The 23,772-nt window shown below is 43.3% G+C and overlaps 1 protein-coding gene across 2 annotated transcripts; it reads left to right on the top strand.

Annotated features, from left to right (window-relative positions):
- Positions 1-378: 378 nt before the first annotated feature.
- On the top strand, positions 379-23,761 carry LOC139374901 (LON peptidase N-terminal domain and RING finger protein 1-like). Of its 2 annotated transcripts, none has more exons than XM_071116120.1 (11): positions 379-1,164; positions 7,336-7,451; positions 10,074-10,196; positions 12,316-12,531; positions 12,819-13,047; positions 13,655-13,872; positions 15,727-15,848; positions 16,190-16,348; positions 18,560-18,722; positions 19,279-19,431; positions 21,711-23,761. In XM_071116120.1, the coding sequence occupies exons 1-11, from the start codon at positions 522-524 to the stop codon at positions 21,867-21,869; spliced, it is 2,301 nt and encodes a 766-aa protein (XP_070972221.1). In that variant the 5' UTR covers positions 379-521; the 3' UTR covers positions 21,870-23,761. The 2 variants fall into 2 exon arrangements, with proteins under 2 accessions (XP_070972221.1, XP_070972220.1); XM_071116119.1 differs by having other exon boundaries at positions 410-1,164; positions 12,822-13,047.
- Positions 23,762-23,772: the final 11 nt, after the last annotated feature.

Raw genomic sequence — 23,772 nt, 5'->3', positions numbered from 1 at the left:
TAATTAATGGCTTAAGACATTTTAGTTTGTTTTTGCTGTTCTCCAAAATACCATTTTAGTGTTTTTAAATTGTGTAGAACTGCAGTAGCCCCAAATGAGCTTCAACTTACCCAAAACTCCGTGGAAGCTTTGAAATCACCCCAACCCACCTCACCCCACTTTGCCATTCCCTAGGTTTAGCTGAACTGACGCCACTACATTATTTAGTGCTGGCACAGGGGGAAAAAGCTGTTCGCGCCTCTCCTTTATAGCCAAAGGTGTTACTCTCTGCGTCTGCGCACATTTCGTCAGACCCTTTTCGTAGTTATGAAACTTCTAAACTCAGGTTTTGTAATCGAGACGCGCTGGCCAATCAAGGCACCGAGATGCCGTTCACGTGATCGCATTTTTACGTAACAAACGGGTGTAGTAGACCTGTATGTTGCCAAGTCTCTACTGGCACATAAGCTAGACACGTTGTAGGTTATAGCAATGGCTAAACACATTTTTTAAATACATTTATAATAACCGGAACACATTGTATGCCGACCATCTATCCTACAATGTCGGTCCAACACCCCGAAGGAGAGGACGCCGTCGGAGAAATAAAAATATTCTTCATTGAGCCAGAATACGACTGGGACGAGGAGCAGGACAATGTCGACAACCACATACTTATTTTACAAAAAGCCGATGCACTGGCATCAGAAAACCGTCTCAAAGAAGCCATCTATGTTTACTCGATGGCCTTGAGAGATGGTTCTGTAGGGCCGGAGCAGATGAGCACTTTAGTGGATTGTATTCTGCGCAACTTTAAGAGAAAGCTGGAAATTGATGAGGCGCCTTCGGAACGAACGCCACATATTATTGATAACGCCGGGGAGGGGGACGTTTTTGACTGCCCGAAATGTCATAGATTTCTAGGCGAGCCCGTGACTATCGGCTGTGGACATTCGTACTGCAAAAGATGTTTACAACACCAGCTACTCTCCAAATGCAAGCTGTGTAGCGAGGTAGGAGGCAGGCCGACGGAGCTTAAAACGAATGTGATTCTATTCGGACTGTTGGAAAAGTGGTTTCCTGAGGAGCTGAAAAGGTCTAGAGCTATTAGTGAAATTGAAGACCTGTCTAGAAGGAAACATTTCGAGGAGGCCGTATCACTAGCAACAGATGTGATTGAATCTGGTGAGTGGGGGGAGGAAAGGCTTGTGGAGACCACCAATCACTTCGCATCCTTGTTTTATATGCTATGATGAGACGTTTAGGATACCTGTTAAAGCATGAAAACAAAGTGTTATTTTAGTCAATCCCTATTACTATTTGTGGTCTTTATTATCGAAGGGGAGTTCCACTGACCAATATTAAGGGTACCCGCTTGTCATGTGTTTGACTGTAGGTCCTTTGGCTACGTTTACAGGCAGCCCAATTCTCATCCTTTTTTTTTCACTAATTGATCTTTTGACCAATCAAATCAGAAAAATATCTTATGTGAAAAGATCTGATGTGATTGGTCAAAAGACCAATTAGTGAAAAAAAAGTCAGAATTGGGTAACCTGTGAGAACGCAGCCTTTGTGCCACTGATGTAACCCTTGTGCCACCCTGTTACGAAATGTCGTAAGTTGGGCATGCGCACAAGCAGCGAGTTTCATAAGGCAGGTTGTGAGATCGTGCTGGGTTTGCCAAACAATAATGTTATAACGTTTGGTCCCCTCTCAAATATTTCCCGAAGTCCGAAAAATATACTAAAAAAAGGCTAAATGTGCTGCCCAATCAAGGCATGGCGATGCAGTACACGTGATTGCATTTCCACGTCACAAACGTGTTTATACCTGTATGTTGCCAGGTCTCTACTGGTACATAAGACACTGAAAAGTAAAAGTGCAGTGTGTCAATGCAATACAAAGTGACAGCACGGAAGTCTATAGTCATTGCTGTAGGCAATGTCTAGATTCCTTCAATTAATAGATTACTTGAGGTTTTAATGACACCAGACATACACTTAGTAATACTTAAAACTTAAATACCTAAGAGTTTCCTGAAAGTTGTCATTCAGTTTCCTAAATATTTTATTAAAGTAATGTGAATAATTTATGGTCAATAAGTAATGGGCAGTCACTAACATCTTGGGACTTGATATTAATTGTTTTATTATGTGTTGTTACAGCATTCAACCCACAGTGCATTTAATGTTAACAACGATAGTTAAAAATAAAAAAAAAACGTGATTATTTTGTAACAATCAAATTGAAACCGAACCTGCCTCAAAATCTCACCTCGACAGCCATAGGCCTTGTTTGATGGTTCAGCTTCTCGGAAAGTAATTTATTATTGGAAACTAATTCTAAAATCGATCAGATCAACAGTTACAGATACTAACCAAGGCAATGCTCCCCATAATGTGAAGGCCTTCTCCGGAATTCGAATGGCACCTATACGAGCAGTATGCTGTGCACAATAACATGCTACATGGAGAAAACATGTGGCAAACAATCTCTTGTAATGTTGACCTCACAATTAGACCAAAGTATGCAGAGGTTGTTTCTTTAGAATATGTTTTATATATATATATATATATATATATATGAATATATATACACACACACACACAGTGGGGCAAAAAAGTATTTAGTCAGCCACCAATTGTGCAAGTTCTCCCACTTAAAAAGATGAGAGGCCTGTAATTTTCATCATAGGTACACTTCAACTATGACAGACAAAATGAGGGGGAAAAAAATCCAGAAAATCACATTGTAGGATTTTTAATGAATTTATTGGCAAATTATGGTGGAAAATAAGTATTTGGTCAATAACAACAGTTTATCTCAATACATTGTTATATACCCTTTGTTGGCAATGACAGAGGTCAAACGTTTTCTTTAAGTCTTCACAAGGTTTTCACACACTTGCTGGTATTTTGGCCCATTCCTCCTGGCTTAAGCAGGGGGACACGTCTGGCACTGCAGGATTTGAGTCCCTGGCGGCGTAGTGTGTTACTGATGGTAGGCTTTGTTACTTTGGTCCCAGCTCTCTGCAGGTCATTCACTAGGTCCCCCTGTGTGGTTCTGGGATTTTTGCTCACCATTCTTCTGATCATTTTGACCCCACAGGATCTTGCATGAAGCCCCAGATCGAGGGAGATTATCAGTGGTCTTGTATGTCTTCCATTTCCTAATAATTGCTCCCACAGTTGATTTCTTCAAACCAAGCTGCTTACCTATTGCAGATTCAGTCTTCCCAGCCTGGTGCAGGTCTACAATTTTGTTTCTGGTGTCCTTTGACAGCTCTTTGTCCTTGGCCATAGTGGAGTTTGGAGTGTGACTGTTTGAGGTTGTGGACAGGTGTCTTTTATACTGATAACAAGTTCAAACAGGTGCCATTAATACTGGTAACGAGTGGAGGACAGAGGAGCCTCTCAAAGAAGAAGTTACAGGTCTGTGAGAGCCAGAAATCTTGCTTGTTTGTAGGTGACCAAATTTTCCACCATAATTTGCAAATAAATTCATAAAAAATCCTACAATGTGATTTTCTGGAGAGAAAAAAATTGCCCAGCAACACTGCTCTAGAGGAGATATGCCATTGCCAACAAAGGGTATATAACAAAGTATTGAGATAACAAAAGTTTATTGACCAAATACTTATTTTCCACCATAATTTGCCAATAAATTCATTAAAAATCCTACAATGTGATTTTCTGGATTTTTTTCTCTCATTTTGTCTGTCATAGTTGAAGTGTACCTATGATGAAAATTACAGGCCTCTCATCTTTTTAAGTGGGAGAACTTGCACAATTGGTGGCTGACTAAATACTTGTTTTGCCCCACTGTATGTATGTGTGCATATATATATATATATATATATATATATATATATATATATATATATATTGTATATATTGTAATATACACGGTATGCTATTGTAAACATAAGCACAACAGAAGCTATAGCCTGCACAGCATATCAAACAAGCAAGACACACAGGCAAACATTTGCTAAACAGGAAACAGACTGCTGGCTATTCGTATTCGTAGTCTCAGCCATGTTATGTCACCTCCAAGACCCTTGTCCCTCTGTCACTGAAGATAATTCATCAAGCTGCACAGGCACCCCTCTCTCTTGACATTAAACCCATCTCACTTGTTAATAAAGGATTTACAAATTATACATTGGCCAATGACAAATATATGAGCACTTATTGCGTATAAGTGTAGCCTAAAGCTACTTTCTTTGATTTGCGTCTAATTGAGCGCAAAGAACATGGTTAGGTCTGGAGGTGGAATGTTATGCCAGCAACTGTGGGACACTGTAGCAAGTGTAAGAGCCCATAGCCAGTGTGGCACTTTGGGTCAGCTAAGGACTTTGCCTAGGTGACTTTGGTTTTGGGGCCCACACGCTTGTGGCACAGTCAGTCACTGCCGCAGAGCGGCAAGAACCAGACTAGAGGTGCCACCGCTATGACATCACTGTCTCTGTCTGAGGCTTGCTGAGCTAGCCAAGCCTGAAGCACATAAGCTAATATGGAGTAATCCCGCTTGTCGTGAAGTGAATCACACAGTCATTATTGAAATCTGTCTTTTCCCCCACGCAACGGAAAACCCACCGGGATGCATGTCAATAGTCTAAAGGGGCTTAGTTTTCTAGACCTTGTCCTTCCTCTGTACTGGTCGACAAAGACATGATAGGTTAAAGAAAACCAGACAGTGTCTCCTGTCCAGGGGTCATGCTGGACAGGAGACGGTGTGGGTGAAGGAAAGGAGACTGGGAGAGGAACTATGGATATGCAACCCTTTTTGTGTTTTGGAGACATGTCACCTCCAGCCGTAGGCTCAGAATCACAGAGGCCCATCTTGCACCAAAAGACCGCAAACAAGATGCCATAGTGTCTCTCGTCTTGCCAGCAACACACATGATTTTGAACATTTATCATAGAAGACCAGATAGGCCTAGTATATGACCTCCGCTGAAAGCTGGGCAGCTTAACCTGGTCTACAGTGAATTCCCTGTGTTCATTTAGCTGCCAGTATTTTTGGTATTTTTATTTGATTTAACTAGGCAAGTCAGTTAAGAACAAATTCTTATTTTCAATGACGGCCTAGGAACAGTGGGTTAACTGCCTTGTTCAGGGGAAGAACGACAGATTTGTACCTTGTCAGCTCGGGGATTCAATCTTGCAACCTTTCGGTTACTAGTCCAACACTCTAACCACTAGGCTACGCTGCCGCCCCAATGGCTGGATTACTGACATGCTACGCAGGGTATATGCCCAGGGTTCCCGATGGGGGTCCCTGTTGATTTTGTTATAGTGTTTGAGCATAAGAACACAGAAATAGCCATTGCAAAATGCATAGAGTCGCAGGAAATTAGCTTCACACTGCAAACGTTTTGTTCAGCTTCATGGTAACATTTATAGAATGCAGGGTGCTTCTCTCTGCCGCCAATTCTGGACTGATTTAAAACACCTTCCGGACCAATGTCATGCCTTGGATCAGTCATTTAAATAGGCTAGATCTACTCCTTGACAGGATTGTCAGTCTTCACAGACCCTCAGTGTGCGGTCTGGAGCGTGAAGTCACGAGCTCTGCTGGTCGGCTACTGCGTAGCAAAAAGCCCTGGTCTGCCCTAGAATGTAAATTAAGATTGCGAGAACAGACCAGATTTTTTTTAATGGCCATTTTTTTGGCTCTAAAATGTGTTTTATTATGATCAAGTTCGATCCCCTTGGTAAATTCTTTAAATGTTTGCTACCAATCAAGATATTTCATTCAATAGTGTTCCATTCTGACACCTACATTTGTCACGTGCTGACACAGACCAATCAAGGGCCGGCAGGCTACGAGGTGGCTCGCACCCTCATGCACGCTCATTGCACGTGGTCGTCACGTGGTATCCGGTGTGGACGCCGACGTCATCTGGCAGCGTTGGGTTGACTCTCTCAGGCAGGATGAAAATGACTACTTCGACCATCATCCTTTGCTAGTTACGGCCACTTTGACCAGGATCCTTAGACATTTTTTGGTGTCATTCAGCCCCATTCAGCAATATGGCACGCTTCAAATTAAAATATTTCCGGCTTCTTGCGCCATCAGGAGTTTTCCGTACGAATATGTGAATGAGGTACAGTTCAGAAAGGTTTCAGACCCTTTCACTTTTTCTTGGTCGGGGAGGTGACCAAGAACCCGATGGTCACCCTGACAGAGCTCCAGAGTTCCTCTGTGGAGATTGGAGAACCTTTCAGAAGGACAACCATCTCTGCAGCACTCCACCAATCATGCCTTTATGGTTGAGTGGCCAGACGGAAGCCACTCCCCAGAAAAAGGCACATGATAGTCCGCCTGGAATTTGCCAAAAGGCACCTGAAGGACTTCCAGACCTCCCTGGTCTGATGAAACCAAGATGGAACTCTTTGACCTGAATGCCAATAGTCATGTCTGGAGGAAACCAGGGACGGGCACTGTATACCTGGCCAATACCATCCCTTACGGTGAAGCATGGTGGTGGCAGCATCATGCTGTGGGAATGTTTTTCAGCGGCAGGGACTGGGAGACTAGTCAGGATCGAGGGAAAGATGAACAGAGCATAGTACAGATCGATTCTTGATGCTCCAGAGTGCTCAGGACCTCAGAATGGGGTAAAGGTTCACCTTCCAACAGGATAACGACCCTAAGCACACAGCCAAGACAACGAGTGGCTACGGGATAAGTCTCAATGTCCTTGGAGTGGCTCAACCAGAGCCCGGATTTGAACCCGATCAAACATCTCTGGAGAGACCGGAAAATAGCTGTGCAGCGATGCACTGCATCCAAACCTGACAGAGCTTGAAAGGATCTGCAGAAAATAATGGTTTTGAGGCTGTAATCGCTGCCAAAGGTGCTTCAACAAAGTACTGTGTAAAGGATCTGAATACTTATGTGCATTTGCAAAAATGTCTAAACCTGTTTTTGCTTTGTCATTATGGGGTATTGTGTGTAGATTGATGAGGGAGGGGGGGGGATTATTTAATCAATTTTAGAATAAGGCTGTAACTTAATAAAATGTGGAAAAAGTGAAGGGGTCTGAATACTTTCCGAATGCATTGTAAGTGCTTTCACTATCTCCTGGTTTTAATGTCTATAGGTCTTCATGTCATGTGTTTGACATGAACCATTTTATGGATGTAGCCTAAGCTTTCATTCCGTCATAATTTGCTATTATGTTGAATGTATGCAATTCTCATTACACTGATAATTTTGCCCTGGAGTTATGGTCATCTTCGGTGACAGATCGAAAGATATTTGTAAAATGGGCGTTTGTCTGAAATGGTCTGTTTTTTAATCAAATAATCTGTCTCTCCTCCTTTATTCTTCCATCCTTTATTCCAGATCCTGGGGATGAGGCGGTGCGGTGGTCACGGGTCAAGGCCTACACCGGGCTCCTGCAGTACCGATTGGCCCTGGAGGACGCTGAACTCTGTCTTAGCTCCACCCACTCTGCAGAGGTACTAATGCGGGAAACTGTGTGTTGAGTTCAGTAGGCACAAGTGGATTTTATTTTTTATTTTTTAAATAACATTTTGTAAATTAAAACTAAGTTTTAAGTTTGCTGAGGCCTACTTCATTCACTTGTCAGCTCCCCAGCGCTATAATTATCCTTAGTCCTTACCAGGCACCCTGTGGCACTTTGAAACAGTTCAAGTCTACAGCTCCGGTTTCATCCGCCACTCTTTACTACACCGTGTGAGGCGTCATGGAGGGAAAGTGGAGGCTGATTAGAGGCTCAGCCAGGTGTTAGTATGTCTAAATGGGTTAACAGGCCATCTTGAATATGAACCGGTAGGATATATTCTAGGATGTCTTAGCGCTATTAACAGCATTGTTCACCATGTCCTCTAATTCTATTTTTCAGTCTTGATCAATTCTAATAGAATATTACTGTATAACCTTCTATACCTTTAGACATTTTGTCTGTATCAAAGGTTGATTTGTTTTTTTTCCTTTTACATAACCTTTTTTGATTGAGCGTTCAGAGCCTCTCATTTGGGAAATGTGCATTTGTTTGTTACACATTTGGTCACACTTTATGTTTACTGTACCTTGAGCTGTTTTAAATGGTCCAATGCCAGATGTTTTTATCTTAATATCAAATCATTTCTGGGTAACAATTAAGAATGTTATGGTGATTGTTTTCAATTTAAAATGTTCCAAAATAATTAATAAATACATTCTTAGCAAAGAGAAAGCAAGAATTTCTGGGAGTGGTCTGAGTGGGGAGGAGAAAAACTAGCTGTTATTGGTAGAGAGGTTTGGAACTTGCTTTGTTAATGGTCTATTAACTCATTTACCACCTAGTGATGTCACCAGGCAGGCCAAAACTCTGTCTCACCAAGGCTGAAATTTCAGGCGGTCTTTTCAAACAGCTCTTATTGCCCTTTTAGTGTATCACAATTTTCATAATTTCACAGTATTATTCCAAACTCAGTGTGGAAATATACAGTGGGGTCTGAAATTATTGATACCCTTGATAAAGATGAGCAATAATGACTGAATAAAATAATGAAAATACTTAGCTATATTGTATGTGCCAAAAAATTGCGAAATTATAATATTTTATAGTAATTGTCACGTTGTTTAAATGATTGGAGGCAGGCGCAGGAGTACGTAAAAGTGGGTTTTAATACTCCACCCAAAAATACAACATGCCATGAAAAGGGACGAAGCCCAAAACAAACACGTGCACAAAAACACAGGGATGTAAACCCAAACAAAAGAGAGAGGTAAAACCTCTAATAAATACACGGAACGAGACCCGTAATAACAACACACGGGACGAGACCCGTAATAACAACACACGGGACGAGACCCGTAATAACAACACACGGGACGAGACCCGTAATAACAACACACGGGACGAGACCCGTAATAACAACACACGGGACGAGACCCGTAATAACAACACACGGGACGAGACCCGTAATAACAACGAGACCCGTGTGCGTAATGAAACAACAGTTCGGTGAAGCCTAGAAGGCCGGTGACGTAGACCTCCCAAGCTGGTGCACGGAATGAGCAGCAGTACCGGGGGAATCCGTGAGGCTAATGCAATTGCTTAGAGAAAGAGATTTTGTTTTAACAAATCATATTTCTCAAAAAGGTAATTGTCACAATTATTGAGACCCCTAAATAACCTTATAAATAAAGTAGTCAAAGCTCAGTATTTGGTCCCGTATTTCTAGCGCGCAATGACTACGTCAAGCTTGTGACTCGACGAACTTGTTGGATGCATTTGCAGTTAGTTTTGGTTGTTTCAGATGATTTTGATTTTGTACCCAGTAGAAACTAATGGTAAATAGTGTATTGTGTCATTTTGGAAGGACTTTTATTGTAAATAAGAATATAATACGTTTCTAAACCCTTCGACATTAACGTGGATGCTACCATGATTACAGATAACCCTGAATGAATTGTGAATAATGACGAGGGTGAAAGCTACAGAGGGTCAAAGATCATACCCGCAAGGCATGCCACACCTCCCCTGTTATTCTTAATGGTGAGAGGTTAGTTGAAGAGGTGGAAATATATAGTTGGGGATAAACATAAAGGCCCAAGCTAGTAGCCACACAGGGTACACCTTTTATTTCAATGTGTATTTCCCATAACTGCTGATTTTGTTAGTAATGTGTAATTTAGCAAACTAGGCTAGAGCAAGAGTCATGCCTCTCCTAGAGAGGAAGACAAACAGGTTCAGGACCAAAAGGGGTTAGGAATTTTTGCAATGTATGTTAATCCTATCCAGTGAAGCCTGAAAAAAACTGAATTTGATGTTGAGTGATTCAGGTCAATGTTGACTCATGTTGTCAGGCTACCTGCATTGTGTTCTAACTAGGGTCCCTTCTCTCTCTCTCTCTCTCTCTCTCTCTCTCTCTCTCTCTCTCTCTCTCTCGTCACTCTCTCTCTCTCATCTCTCTACCGTTCTCTCTAGCAGTTCACCCTCTGGCTGTCGCTCAAATACAGTATTGTCCAGTTGAAACGCAGCGACGTAACCTCTCTCTCCACTGGAAGTCTTGTGCTCTTTATAACCTCCCCGTCCCCCCTGTCACACTCTCTCTCTCTCTCTCTCCCAGGGTTTATACTGGAAGGCCAAGGTGCTCCAGGACATGGGCCAGGTTGACGACTCGTTGCAGGTTTTCCTCCACTGTCTGGCCCTGGACGAGGACTTCACCCTGGCCAAACGAGAGGTGGAAAATGTGAGTTGGAGGGAGAGTGGTGGTGTTGTTGTTGAAGTAATTTGCTTTGGTCTTCCTGGACGCTTTGGGACTTGACTTGAGTGCAAGAAAGCAAGGAGATATTGCATCTTCTCAATGCCTTTCCTTGAGCCAAACCTCCTCTGTGTATCAGTGATAGACCGACCCCCTCCCGATCCTGGGAACATGAACATGCAACCCTTACAATCTCTAGGCCTATCACTAATTGCAGTGTCTAAGTTTATACTTGTATAAATACTGTTGTTGTTTTTTATCTCCAGGAATGTTAGCGCCATAGTCCGTTTCATAAGGAGCCAGGCGCTCTCTGAGTTCTCCCTTTTCTGTCTTACTTAAGCCAAGCGTTTCCCGGCACTGATTTGCCTACCATCCATGAAAAGGAACACTGTGCATTCCTTCGCTGATAGCCTAGCGTCGGCTAGCTAGGTCATTATCCTCGGCATTGGCCTCGTGGAATTAAGTTGAAAGGCGCTTGCGTGAGAGATGGAACATATTGGGCCGACAGCGGCCTTAAATTAGGGGCTAAATCACATTCCTTGCTGAGAAAAGCAGCTGTTTTTTTAGCGGGTGACGGAAAACGTGGTGACGACGATTCGCCGCTTTGACACTCTTTTTTTGGGTGACATTTATTTTCCTAATACCTCTGTATCTGTTTGGTATGTGCTATGGAAGGACTTGGCGACAGTTGGGGCTTTATGTTATTCATTACAATTCAATCCCCACGACGAAGAAGTAAGTCTTGGGGTAGCGGTTATTTATGCTGTAGTCACTAATTACTATAGTGTCTCAGTTAAAATAAAGTGTTACAAATCTATTCCCCCCCCCAACACAACATCCCAGCGAAGACTCCCATGTTTTTGAGGTTTACTTCCCAGTGGGTCAGCCCTTGTGACTCTCCCCTCCTGTCATGACATTTAACCCCATTAGTCAAAGGCTTCATCCCAAATGGCACCCTTTCCGTATTGACCAGAGACCTACGGGGACTTTGGTCTATGGACTCTGGTCAAAAGTGGTGCGCTGTGTAGGGCGCGGGGTGTAATTTAGTACTGTGACGAAGCAGGGTGACATAAGTCACAGACGGCGTGGACCGTTTCACGATCGCTGACAGGGTCTCCCAGGCTGCGTGAAATGTTAGGGTAATACTCTGGGTTGTGAGAAAGTAGGCCCGTGTTTCTTTGGTCGCGTCGTTGATGTGTGGATTTGCATTCTTGTTGTTTCACTCTGTAAGAGGAACTTTGATTGGTTTGAGTATCGTTGAATGCAAATGGCTTCTCTTTCTGCTCAAGAAGGGTGTTGTCTGAAACCTGCTCTCGAGGTTTGATTGGGGAAAGAGCTATATGGGATTTGTCTGTGTGTGATGTTTGTGTCTGGGTGCCTCAGCAAAGGTGTGTTTCTGTTTTCTTTAACTCGTATAATACAGTGAGTAGCCTACATCACAAGGTCCTAAAAAGAAATTTGGGCTTAAAACATCTCCCTTTTAAATGCTGATGTAAACATAAATCCTCCATCTTGTGATCCTGGATGGGCACCAGGTTAGCAGATACAAAGGTGGACATGTTGTGTGTCTGGGAGCACAGCGGAATGGATGTGGATTAGATGGATTTATATGGATTGGAGCGGGGCCCGGGTTGTTCGTCAGCGTCTAATAACACAGGAGCAGGAAATGAAACGTTGATATATATATATAGGAGGAGAGGGATTGGGTGGAAGGAGAGGGATTGGGTGGAAGGAGAGGGATTGGGTGGAAGGAGAAGGGATTGGGTGGAAGGAGAGTGACCGAGCTGGTGCATCAACAAACACGTGTTTCTTTCCGACAAGTGAACTTTACTGCAGATTTAACGTCAATCATGTTATTGTGAAGCCAAAGGCATATTTCCACAAGTACATTTTTCTAGACAAGTACATTTTTCTAGATCTAAATCCACATTGTTGCCAGGAAGGCAGACTTGGCCAGTGGTCACTCCCAGTCTTGGCCAGCCACTTTTCTGCATTTAAGTGAACTTTGCTCCTGTTCTGCCATTTTTGTCTGATTTAAAAAATTAAAAAATGAATGTTTTTTTTATCCAGTTGACTGCTCTTATGGCTAACGCAATGTGTACCACAGATACTGTGCGACCTGCTGTCTCCGGCCGGCGAGAACGTGAAGGTGGGTCTGAGGGAGACGGCGCAGAGCACATCGCCTCGCCTGCGTAGTAAGATTTCGGTAGCGGATGCCGAGGCCAGAGCCCAACAGCATCAGGCCGAAGCCAAACACTCTGCCCTGCACCAAGTCCAGGCTCGTACCTCCTCGGGACACCCTAGCACCGACGCACAGCACGAGGTACGCTAACTGGACAGTGTGCTTGATACAGCCCTGTAGGCCGTCGTTGTAAATAAGAATTTGTTCTTAACTGACTTGCCTAGTTAAATAAAGGGGGAAATTTAAAAATAAATAAATAAAAAGTCCTGAACCACTATGGTGCCTTCAAAGTTTCCAAAGTCAATATGTTTTGATATTTTTTAGGTGTTTGTTCAGTTAAAATGCATCAACAATGTCTAAAACTCCTTTTAACCTTCTAATTCTCTCTCTCGCTCGCTCCTCCTCCCCCTCCCCTCTTTCCGTACCAGAAGCCGGGTCGCTCAGGGAGCCTGGAGCGTTCGGGCCTCGGCCGCGCTCACTCGATGCGAGCCCACGGGCTGGGTCCGGGCGGCGTGGATGAGGGTCTTAAACGCGTCTGCTCCGCACCCCAGCTGGGGGACCAGGAGAAAGGCGTGCTGCTGAAGCGGAAGCTGACGTTCTCCGAGCGTGGACCCCACGTCGTCTACAGCCACGGGAGCAAGCACAAGAAACAAGGAGGTAGGAATCAAGACTGCTGCTAGTGTGTCGTAATTAGAAAGAGAGTAGTTTAGCTCAGGGATCGTCAACTGGATTCAGCCGTGGAACGTTTTCTTTTCTTGAGCGGATGGTCGGGGGGGGCCCCAAATTGTAGACTGCAAATTGACCGCAAGGAGCCCAAATGGATATAGTGCCTGACTAAAGCTGACTATTTCAAACCTAGCTTACATTTGTATATGATCATGTTTTTTGGGGGGTGGGGGGAGGTCTCAGAAAACTTTGAGGACCATATACACCCACCCGCGGGCCAAATAAAACCACCCGCGGACCAAATAAAACCACCCGCGGGCCAAATTCAGCCGCCAGTTGTGGAACCCCTGGTTTAGCTGGAGTGCTGGCTCTTTATATTGATTTAAATGGGATTATTCCATTGTGAAAGCAGCTAAAATATGCATTCCCTCTATATCAGTGGCAGAGCCGCAACCGCCACAGTACCAATTAGCAACGGTCCCATTAGCCATTGCCAGGTACCTTTGCTGTGTCTGTGTTTGAATGCGTCTGTCTGCGTACTTGGGGGTGTGTGTGTGTGTGTTACGTGCTTGACGTTCTCCTGTCGCTTCCTCTGTAGGGGCCTGTGGTGTGTCGAGCCAGGGAGCCTCAGCCCGAGCTCACAGAGTCGTACCCAGAGACCTACTGGACCCCAACGACCTGGAGTGTTCCCTCTGCATTAGATTGTTCTACGAGCCAGTGACCGCGCCGTGCGGTCACACCTTCTGTAAAAGCTGTCTGGAGCGCTGTCTGGACCACACTCCCCAGTGTCCTCTCTGCAAGGAGAGTCTCAAAGAGGTAAGAGGACACTACCACCAATCACCATCAACTCAAATGGCATCCTATTCCCTATATAGTACACTATTTTTGACCAGGGCCAATAGGGCTCTGGTCAAAAGTAGTGTGCTAAATAGGGAACATGGTGCCATTTGGGACAAGACCTAAGACAATTCACTTGGGGAAGACCTCTTCTTAAATGATACAGTGCCTTGCGAAAGTATTCGGCCCCCTTGAACTTTGCGACCTTTTGCCAGATTTCAGGCTTCAAACATAATGATATAAAACTGTATTTTTTTGTGAAGAATCAACAACAAGTGGGACACTATCATGAAGTGGAACGACATTTATTGGAAATTTCAAACTTTTTTAACAAATCAAAAACTGAAAAATTGGGCGTGCAAAATTATTCAGCCCCCTTAAGTTAATACTTTGTAGCGCCACCTTTTGCTGCGATTACAGCTGTAAGTCGCTTGGGGTATGTCTCTATCAGTTTTGCACATCGAGAGACTGAAATGTTTTCCCATTCCTCCTTGCAAAACAGTTCGAGCTCAGTGAGGTTGGATGGAGAGCATTTGTGAACAGCAGTTTTCAGTTCTTTCCACAGATTCTCGATTGGATTCAGGTCTGGACTTTGACTTGGCCATTCTAACACCTGGATATGTTTATTTTTGAACCATTCCATTGTAGATTTTGCTTTATGTTTTGGATCATTGTCTTGTTGGAAGACAAATCTCCGTCCCAGTCTCAGGTCTTTTGCAGACTCCATCAGGTTTTCTTCCAGAATGGTCCTGTATTTGGCTCCATCCATCTTCCCATCAATTTTAACCATCTTCCCTGTCCCTACTGAAGAAAAGCAGGCCCAATCCATGATGCTGCCACCACCATGTTTGACAGTGGGGATGGTGTGTTCAGCTGTGTTGCTTTTACGCCGAACATAACGTTTTGCATTGTTGCCAAAAAGTTCAATTTTGGTTTCATCTGACCAGAGCACCTTCTTCCACATGTTTGGTGTGTCTCCCAGGTGGCTTGTGGCAAACTTTAAACGATACTTTTTATGGATATCTTTAAGAAATGGCTTTCTTCTTGCCACTCTTCCATAAAGGCCAGATTTGTGCAATATACGACTGATTGTTGTCCTATGGACAGAGTCTCCCACCTCAGCTGTAGATCTCTGCAGTTCATCCAGAGTGATCATGGGCCTCTTGGCTGCATCTCTGATCAGTCTTCTCCTTGTATGAGCTGAAAGTTTAGAGGGACGGCCAGGTCTTGGTAGATTTGCAGTGGTCTGATACTCCTTCCATTTCAATATTATCGCTTGCACAGTGCTCCTTGGGATGTTTAAAGCTTGGGAAATCATTTTGTATCCAAATCCGGCTTTAAACTTCTTCACAACAGTATCTCGGACCTGCCTGGTGTGTTCCTTGTTCTTCATGATGCTCTCTGCGCTTTTAACGGACCTCTGAGACTATCACAGTGCAGGTGCATTTATACAGAGACTTGATTACACACAGGTGGATTGTATTTATCATCATTAGTCATTTAGGTCAACATTGGATCATTCAGAGATCCTCACTGAACTTCTGGAGAGAGTTTGCTGCACTGAAAGTAAAGGGGCTGAATAATTTTGCACGGCCAATTTTTCAGTTTTTGATTTGTTAAAAAAGTTTGAAATATCCAATAAATGTTGTTCCACTTCATGATTGTGTCCCACTTGTTGTTGATTCTTCACAAAAAAATACAGTTTTATATCTTTACGTTTGAAGCCTGAAATGTGGCAAAAGGTCGCAAAGTTCAAGGGGGCCGAATACTTTCGCAAGGCACTGTATGTCCTCAAAAAGAAAACTTTAATCTTAATCCCCCCCCCCCCCCCAGTATCTGGCAGCCAGGAAGTACACAGTCACCAGTGTGCTGGACCGAGTGATAAAGCAGTACCTGTCTAAGGAGCAGTCGGAACGGCAGAAGACTCACCTGGAGGAGACCCAAGAGCTCGCAGAGTGAGTTGTCCTCCCGACATATTATTCTGTTATAAAATGAACCTAGAATGTCCATTCTGGTAGTTGTACTGCTATGGCTTCTGCCTTCTCTCTGAACCCTTGTCTTTCTTTCTCCCTGGTTGTCCTACTTTTTATTTTTTAAATGAATGCAGCCGGAAAACATGCAAAACACACACAGCAGACAGGTTCACCTAATGTTAAGCACTGACTGTTCGAATGAATTCTTGTTGATCTATTTTTACATCATCTTTGGAATGCATATGTCACATTTGAATCACTTCACTTGTGAGAGATGCTCGAGTGTCTTAGCATCATTCTTAACGCTCTCTCTTTCTCCGCAGCCTGATGAAGAAGGTGCCCATCTTTGTGTGCACCATGGCCTACCCGACCGTGCCGTGTCCCCTGCACGTTTTCGAACCGCGCTACCGTCTCATGATCCGCCGCTGCATGGAGGCCGGCACGCGCCAGTTTGGGATGTGCATCAACGACGCTCAGAAAGGGTAGGCACAGTGGTAGGCACAGTGGTAGGCACAGTGGTAGGCACAGTGGCACCCGATACAAGCACCTAGGCCAGCACGCACACATTTGCACATAAAACACTCACTCAAATGCACACGCACCATTCTGCTGTGCACTAATGCGTCACCTTCTGTCACCTCACCCGAGAGAGACAGACAGAGGAATTATGAAAATACTATCTAATAGGATTTTGACTGAATATCAAATCCAACTTTGAAGCATCCTCCTGATGGGGAAATAAAACGATTTAAGCATATATATGCTAATATTTACATTTTTCAAGATGCCTTTGGCTACTATACCTTCTCACAAATGAGTTGAATGCTGACGTTTGACTTGACTATGCAATGGCCCTGTGAAAGTTCACTTTTTTCCCCCGCCTAAAATGACATACCCAAATCTAACTGCCTGTAGCTCAGGACCTGAAGCAAGGATATGCATATTCTTGATACAATTTGAAAGGAAACACTTTGTTGAAATGTGAAATTAATGTAGGAGAATATAACATTAGATCTGGTAAATGATAATACAAAGAAAAAAAACATGCATTTTCCACACCAAAATGTTGTTCCATCATCTTTGAAATGCAAGAGAAAGTTAATTATATGACTTAGGATTCTAGGCGCAATTTAGATTTTGTAGTAGTGTATGTGCAAAGTTTTAGACTGATCTAATGATCCATTGCATTACTGTTCAAAATGTTGTATCAAGTCTGCCCAAATATACCTAATTGGTTTATTGATACATTTCCAAGTACATAACTGTGCATTCTCCTCAAAGAATCGCATGGTATTCTTTCACTGTAATAGCTCATGTAAATTGGACAGTGCAATTAGATTAACATGTATTTAAACTTTCTGCCCATATCAGATATGTATATTTCCTGGGAAATGTTCTTGTTACTTACAACATCATGCTAATCACATTAGCACACGTTAGCTCAACCTTACCCAGAGGGGGGGGGGCACTGATCCTGTAGAGGTTAAACAAAATAGGCCATTGACCAATCACTGTAATTGACTGCTCACAATGATCCGGTAACTTTTCACAATGCTTTGAATGGCTGTCTGATTTGACTGCAACGGCCATATGCAATATATTTGTGGTCTTCTTTAGCTCAGTTGGTAGAGCATGGGGCTTGCAACGCCAGGATATTTGGTTTGATTCCTGGGACCACTCATACGTAAAATTTATGCAGGCATGATTAAGTGGCTTTGCATGAAAGCGCCTGCTAAATGTATATATGCAACTTTAATAATAATAATAAAGCTCTGCTCTGCCTTAACAACACTATCAACTAGGCAGGTCCTACAGGCCCTGGTTTTGTCGCACCTGAACTACTGTTCAGTCGTGTGGTCAGGTGCCACAAAGAGGGACTTGGGAAAAAAATTGCAGTTGGCTCAGAACAGGGCAACACGGGCCGGGCCCTTAAAAGTACACGGAGAGCTAACGTTAATGACATGCATGTCAATCTCTCCTGGCTCAAAGTGGAAGAGAGATTGACTTCCTCATTACTTGTTTTTGTAAGAGGTGAAGCTGAAGCTACCGAGCTGTCTGATTTTTAAAATACGAGCACACAGCTCAGACACCCATGCATACCCCACAAGACAAGCCACCAGAGGTCTCTTCACAATCCCCAAGTCCCAGAACAGAGTATGGGAGGCGCACAGTACTACATAGAGCCATGTCTACATGGAACTCTAATCCACATCAGGTAACTGATGCAAGCAGTAGAATCAGATTTAAAAAGCAGGTAAAAATACACCTTATGGAACAGCGGGGACTGTGAAGAGACACAAACATAAGGCACACACACATGATAACATACGTACTATACACACACATGATAACATACGCACTATACACACACATGATAACATACGCACTATACACACACATGATAACATACACACACATGGATTTTGCGTTGTAGATATGTGGTAGTGGAGTATGGGCCTGAGGGCACGCACTTAGTGTGTTGTGAATTCTGTAATGAATGTATTGTAATGTATTGTAAAAATGGTAGAACTTCCTTAATTTTGCCAGACCCCAGGAAGGGTAGCCACTGCCTTGGCAGCAGTTAATGTGGATCCATAATAAATACACATTTAGAAATAAAGACCATTTGCAAAATCACCTTCAAATGACTATATGATTACAACAAACAAAGATTCAGAATGTTCCCATTTCAGTTTTGTGGACTACGGCTGTATGCTGATCATCCGGAGTGTCCACTTCCTCCCAGACGGGCGTTCCGTGGTGGACACCGTCGGAGGGAAGAGGTTCCGGGTGCTGACCCGCGGGATGATGGACGGGTACTGCATCGCCGACATCAAGTACCTGGAGGATACCAGGGTAAGAACCCATGTTCTCTTACCCCAAAATACTGTGTATATATATATATATATATATATATACTGTGGGATGTTTTTATTTCATGGAGAGTTTCTGTTCTTTGTATTTTTTGGGTATATATATATATATATATATATATATTTGGTTATATTTTTATTTGTAAAGAAAGGATGACAAAATAATACTAAATTATACAATAAAAAACACAAAAGCATAGAGAGAATTATATTTGAATCCATTTTCCATTGGTGTGAATACCTCGATAATAACTCCCACTCACAACTTTAGCACAGCTTGAATTAGCCGAATATTTTAATTAGAATAATCTACTTTTTAGTCCATTATTCACCCTTTGATTTAAAAGGTCTCATGTAAAAACAAACTTTAGTTTTATTTTAGTTTATCAGAGGCCATCTGTCAATGGATTATGATAGTGTGGTGTTCTGGCGAATGCTACACTGGGATCTATATAGTTTTCATTTTCACGTGACAACCCTGCTTTCAAACCTAATGTCCCTCTTGTATGGTTAAGATAAATTGATTGATTGATTGACAGGTGAGCGACAGCGAGGAGTTGACACAGCTGCAGCAGCTGCACGACGCCGTTTACGAACAAGCGCACACCTGGTTCCAGAACCTCAACAACCGCTTCAGCCACCAGATCCTTCAGCACTTCGGCGCTATGCCCGAGAGAGAGCCCGACATCCAGGTGAGCTGAGACCCAAATCTCTCCCCCCGGCATATAGTGTTCCCCCTCCCCTTCTCCAGGGTCGTTCATTAGGGCATACTGTAGCAAAACAATTTGCAGCAGAGTATTAATATGATTGTTTCTTACGGGATAAGTTCAGTTAGTCCCTTGCTGTTTCAGGCTTTCTTCCAGTGTCACTCCCATGGCAATATAATCTATTTCTATGGTTGCTCCACTGCCCTAGAAGAGATCATTGTGGGTCATTCTTAACTCATCCTCTGGAGGAAGGTGTTATGTCACTATCCTCCAGAGTGTCCTTACAACATCCCCTCACCCTCTATACCACACACACACACACACACACACACACACACACACACACACACACACACACACACACACACACACACACACACACACACACACAACATTGGATGCGCAATATCCAATGGAGGAATAGCATTTTTCATGGAAAATGTGGAATGTTCCAGTGGCTTGCGAAAGTATTCACCCCCTTGGCATTTGTCCTATTTTGTTGCCTTACCAACCTGGAATGAATTTTTTTATTTTTTGGGGGGGGTGGGGGGGTTTGTATGATTTGATTTACACAACATGCCTACCACTTTGAAGATGCCCATTCTTCAAGGCAAAACCGCTCCAGCTCCTTCAAGTTGGATGAGTTCCACTGGTGTACAGTAATCTTTAAGTCGTACCACAGATTCTCAATTGGATTGAGGTCTGGGCTTTGACGAGGCCATTCCAAGACATTTAAATGTTTCCCCTTAAACCACTCGAGTGTTGCTTTAGCAGTATGCTTAGGGCCATTGTAATTTTGTTCTTTAAGCAATGGCTTTTTTTCTGGCCACTCTTCCGTAAAGCCCAGCTCTGTGGAGTGTACGGCTTAAAGTGGTCCTATGGACAGATACTAAAATCTCCGCTGTGGAGCTTTGCAGCTCCTTCAGGGTTATCTTTGGTCTCTTTGTTGCCTCTCTGATTAATGCCCTCCTTGCCTGGTCTGTGAGTTTTGGTGCGTGGCCCTCTCTTGGCAGGTTTGTTGTGGTGCCATATTCTTTCCATTTTTTAATAATAGATTTAATTGTGCTCTGTGGGATGTTCAAAGTTTCAGATCTTTTTTATAACCGAACCCTGACCTGTACTTCCCCACAACTTTGTCCCTGACCTGTTTGGAGAGCTCCTTGGTCTTCATGGTGCCGCTTGCTTAGTGGTGTTGCAGACTCTGGGGCCTTTCAGAACAGCTCTGAGATCATGTGACAGGTCATGTGACACTTAGATTGCACACAGGTGGACTTTATTTAACTAATGATGTGACTTCGGAAGGTAATTGGTTGCGCCAGATGTTTTTTTAGGGGCTTCATAGCAAAGGGGGTGAATACAAATGCACGCACCACTTTTCATTCAACAAGTAATTTTTTTCACTTCACCAATTTGGAATATTTTGTGTATGTCCATTACATGAAATACAAATTTAAAATATATTTAAATTACAGGTTGTAATGCAACAAAATAGGAAAAATGCCAAGGGGGATGAATACTTTTGCATGGAGATACTAGGATTAATGATGAGTGTCCGGGGATGAACCATAGTCAAGATTAGAATACATTTCCGCTGCTTGTGTTTGTGTGTGTTCCTAAATATACATGTTTTGTCATACCCGTGGCATATGGTCTGATATACCACAGCTTTCAGACAATCAGCATTAAGGGCTCGAACCACCCAGTTTATTATAAACAACATGTATCTCTGACACAGCAACATCCAATAAGTGGCAGATTAGGTTGAGGCTGCTTTGGATGCAAGCTAATTCACCACGTCAGTCATTTATCAGAGATTCTTGGCTCAATTATAGAACAACTCATTTAAGATGCCGACTCTCTGAATGAGCTACGACTATCTTGTAGATCTGAAGCGTCTCCATCATACCTGTCTGACGCAAGGCATGTACTGAACTCCGGCTGACTCGCTAGCCTCTACTCTCAAGTTCCTTTACAGATCTGAAATGACTGAATAGGTGTATCCAATATGGCAATTATTCCACCTAGTCTTTCAAATGGCAAGGTGAAGTCATGATGATGCTGTTTAAACCTATCCAATCACTTTTTTATTCTTTTTTTTGCACTGTGACCCCTTAAAGCCTTTTTGAATTATTCTGTGGCCCAGCAAAAAAACAAAACAATAGCCAACAAGCCATTCTCTGTCAATTGTCAACCCATTGTTTTAGGTGAGTGATATCATGTTTCTGGACAGTGATATCCTTTCCTCCTCTCCTCCTCTCCTCCAGGCGACTCCCAACGGTCCGGCTTGCTGCTGGTGGCTGCTGGCCGTGCTGCCCATCGACCCTCGCTACCAGCTGTCGGTGCTTTCCATGACCACGCTGCGCGAACGCCTGGTCAAGATCCAGCACATCCTCTCCTACCTGCAGAGCATCCCCAACGAGTAGAAGAGTAGAGCTCCACCCGACCACAACTACTTCGTACATCCTGGTTCCGACACCATGTACCTCCATACCAGATCAAACAACCGAATCCTAGGTCTCCATGCATCGGCGGCGTCTGCCACAAGACATCCGTGAGACGTCAATGAGACATCTCCCTGAGAAGGCAGAATCACACAGCACTTCTGAGACACCAGCAAGATCCCAGTCACATAAGCAGCTAGCTTTAGCAGCACTACAACTACCACACACCAGCTAGCTACATCGACGAGAAGCCACCGACTGCTGAGGTGATCGGCCGAATTCTAAGAACTGGTCCTCCTCTCTCTCGCTGTCTCTCTCTGTCTGTCTGTCTGTCTGTCTCTGTCTGTCTCTCTGTCTCTCTGTCTGTGTGATGTTGGTGAAAACAAAAAAAAGGCCTTTCTGTCTATACTTAACAGTGGCACCAGCCACCCTCAACACCTGCTACTGTCAGCTTGGTTACCAGAGAGAGATTGGTGAAGTGATGTCTCCGTTGTCTTGTCTACTCAAGACTACCCATGCAGCCTCGCTGTCTCGATTCGGCCACTGTTGATGGTAGAAGGGAGTGTGTATGTGTGTGTGTTTGTTTCTATGGGTGGGCCGTGCTTCTGTGCAAATCCCAAATGCTGAAATTGAGTCAGACAGAGAGAGGGGGTTGGGTGGATGAATTGTAGAAGGTTGGTGGTAACAAATGGAGGGAGGGGGTTACTAGAATTGCGTGTGTACTACAAAGCCTAACAAGTGGGATGGTGCAGCCTTCCAACAACAAAAATAAAAAAGTGTGAATCTTACTCTTCTGAGCAGTAAGGCCCTCTGTCACTTCACTGTCTACTAAATGCACATCTTCCTTCACCGCCGCCACCGAGCGGCAGTGGACCCTGGTGAAAAAGAGAGCTTCCCCCTTTTTTTATTATTAATGTCTCCAAGTTTGTACTTTTTCATCCATTTTTTGTTTTCTTCCAAGACTTCAGAAAGAAAACCCTTTTTGGCAGCCATTTTGTCCGGTCTGTAGTATAGCTACAGATGTGGGACTGTGGTCTCGCAACGCTCCCAACCTCTGTTCTCTTAACTGTTTTTTTTTTCTTAGCTGAAAACGAGGCATAACTCCCAAAAAATCCAGACTTCCAATAATACGTTACTCTGTGGTTTTGTTTTCGTTGTCGTTTCTCAGTGGATAACGGAACTTCTTGAATCCCGACAGCTTAGTCTTTGATTTTGCATTAGGGATGTTTCCCATTCCGAGTTATTGATGCTTGAGAGAAACCTCAAAGTCATCCATGTGACTCGAGTGTTGTATTTCCTGTCTCTCTCAAAAGTTCCAACTTCCTGTTTAAACTGAAGTCATTTTTAAGGACAGATCTTTAAATATATATTTTGACAGTATGTTTGTATGTACAAAATCACAAAAGGGGAACTTGCAATATTTTGACGCAGTAAAAAGGAGAAAGAAACAATACTATACAATTATCTGTGTTCCGCACTGCAAGGGTTAAAGGTCACCCTGTTGTCAAGTAAAAAGCAGTCGCCTGCCTTTTGTCGGGAAAAAGGACTAATATAGGTGAATATATCTATGGTGGTCGATTTCGCAGACATATTTTTGCCTTATACCATTTTTAGCATTTTGCTTTGAATGGCACAGTGTGACGCCTTGGTTAGCATTCCTTTTGCCGTACTAGTAATTATGATATTTTGTATTAACTATTTGTCTTTTCTTCAGCCGCCTCACGGCCCAAATCGTTCACGGTGTGTATAATGTATGTCAAGTCGCGGCTTTGTTTTGTTTAAATCGTTTTTGGTTTTGGACAGATCATGCTTATTTTTTTCTCTAATGTTTTAAGTTATCAATTTTCAATAATAAATGAACTCATTTTTTTCAACTTGAAGCCTC

Source organism: Oncorhynchus clarkii, chromosome 19, assembly GCF_045791955.1.
Source record: "Oncorhynchus clarkii lewisi isolate Uvic-CL-2024 chromosome 19, UVic_Ocla_1.0, whole genome shotgun sequence".
Taxonomy (NCBI): Eukaryota; Metazoa; Chordata; class Actinopteri; order Salmoniformes; family Salmonidae; genus Oncorhynchus; species Oncorhynchus clarkii.
Note: the sequence above shows the minus strand (reverse complement) of the source record. Positions and strands in the feature narration are given on the sequence as shown.